The sequence below is a fragment of the Cariama cristata genome, unplaced genomic scaffold (assembly GCF_000690535.1).
Source record: "Cariama cristata isolate BGI_N322 unplaced genomic scaffold, ASM69053v1 scaffold24731, whole genome shotgun sequence".
Taxonomy (NCBI): domain Eukaryota; kingdom Metazoa; phylum Chordata; class Aves; order Cariamiformes; family Cariamidae; genus Cariama; species Cariama cristata.
In genome coordinates this window covers 355-554 of record NW_009597893.1, presented here as the reverse complement: position 1 = coordinate 554, position 200 = coordinate 355, and the positions used below count along the sequence as shown (strand labels likewise).

At 62.0% G+C, this 200-nt stretch overlaps 1 protein-coding gene across 1 annotated transcript in view; it reads right to left on the bottom strand.

The window, feature by feature from the left end:
• Window positions 1–200, bottom strand: part of WDR55 (WD repeat domain 55) — a gene marked incomplete at both ends in the record, with an annotated part of 1,061 nt that overhangs the window by 515 nt on the left and 346 nt on the right. Inside the window, one exon of the mRNA XM_009709086.1 lies at window positions 5–138. Coding sequence (XP_009707388.1) covers window positions 5–138 — 134 coding nt within the window. The remainder of the gene's footprint in view (window positions 1–4; window positions 139–200) is intronic.

Genomic DNA, 200 nt, shown 5'->3' with positions numbered 1-200 from the left:
CCCGTATGTACTCTTCCTCCTGACAGGCCTCCAAGATGGCATCCCCCTGGCGCAGGTCCCACACTTTCAGTGCCCCACCATCGTCGCCCGTGGCAAAGATGTGGTTATCGATGGGCAGCACGCAGTTGAGGCCCGAACTGCGGAGACCCCAGCCCCATGCCCACACGGTCACGGCTCACACTGCAGGCAAATGGCTACCA